The sequence below is a fragment of the Capsicum annuum genome, unplaced genomic scaffold (genome assembly GCF_002878395.1).
Source record: "Capsicum annuum cultivar UCD-10X-F1 unplaced genomic scaffold, UCD10Xv1.1 ctg23020, whole genome shotgun sequence".
In the NCBI taxonomy this organism is placed as follows: Eukaryota; Viridiplantae; Streptophyta; class Magnoliopsida; order Solanales; family Solanaceae; genus Capsicum; species Capsicum annuum.
In genome coordinates this window covers 1-1,340 of record NW_025829128.1, presented here as the reverse complement: position 1 = coordinate 1,340, position 1,340 = coordinate 1, and the positions used below count along the sequence as shown (strand labels likewise).

The following is a 1,340-nucleotide window of genomic DNA, read 5'->3' as shown; positions in this document are numbered from 1 at the left end:
GTATATGGGAGAAAAGAATGTAATTGTAGTTAAATTGCAAACTTTACATCGTGATTTTGAAACTTTAAGCATGAAAAAGTATGAATCCGTGCAAGACTATATGTCTAGAGTCTCTGCAATTGTTAATCTGATGAAGTCTTATGGAGAAAAAATTGTTGATGAAACTATTGTAGCAAAAATTTTGAGGTTTTTAACCAGTAAGTTTGAGGATGTGGTTGCTGTTATCGAAGAATCCAAGGACTTATCTGACTATATGTTTGATGAATTAACGGGTTCTTCGTTAGCTCATGAAGATAGGCTAAACAGGTATCATGAGAAGTTTGAAGGAAAAGCATTCAAGATGAAAGAGGAGCCATCTTTCTCCAAAGCAAAATCCTTTAATTTTTCTGGTAGAGGTAGAGGAAGAGGCGGTGTTCGTGGGTAATACCCCATAGTTTCTCGACCTGATGTCACTACATAGTATGCTTGGAGGGTCCATCTTCTGAAAATTTTTCTAAGTTTCAAAAGGACTTGGTCACATTTTGAGCTCCTAATCTTTGATTTTATTTTTGACCTTCCCGACCTCGAAAGGTTAATTTTTAAGTTGATTCATGATCGGGGAAGTGAATAATACATATTGGGTAAGTTTTGGAATTTTCGAGCATTGTTAGAGGAGTGTTTGGATATTGAAATCAGTGGCCCGATGTGAAGTCGGCACACCACGTCGATGATAGCGTCGATGAAATAGTTTACCGACGCCATCTCAATGCGTCACGTTGGGTAACACATTGATGCCCAGTTCGTGAATTCTTTAAAATAACCAACCTTGGGGAGGGTTTTTTGGTCTTTTTCCCCTATCATAACTTTGCCATAACACGAAATCAAGGAGTGTTTAGGGCAAATATCATCGAAAACTACTCTAATTATCTCAAAAGAGAACCCTAGTCCTTCCCCCATATATCAAGAATCATCTTTGAAGCCAAGAATTTCAAGAACTTAAGTAAGATTCTGATTTCACTCTTTCTCCTAAGTAATCTAAGGTATGTGGAGTTTTCCTAAAACTACATTGGCATGGTGAAATTTTTTTAATGATGAATAAAGGTTTAGAAATCGTGAACTTACAAAAAGGGTTTTGGATTTATAACTCGTAATCATGCTCTTGAAGCCCTTGATAATATTCTTTTGGTCTTTAGGCCTTCCCTTTAAATTGATTTGACTAGTATATACGTATGATTGTGTTGAAGCCTTGAAATACGAATTAAGATCATGAATTATTGAATATTTTCCCTCTCCCATTATGTTACTACTTGATTGACAAGTTATGAAATCCTAAATTGCATGATTTAAAGAATGGGTCGAGA

General features: G+C 35.8%; 1 protein-coding gene across 1 annotated transcript; it reads left to right on the top strand.

Annotated features, from left to right (window-relative positions):
• Positions 1–70: 70 nt before the first annotated feature.
• LOC124890707 lies at positions 71–420 on the top strand (the record flags this gene model as incomplete). The annotated part of the gene is made up of 1 exon (XM_047402484.1): positions 71–420. A coding segment is annotated over exon 1 (350 nt), but the record flags the coding sequence as incomplete, so codon positions are not given.
• Positions 421–1,340: the final 920 nt, after the last annotated feature.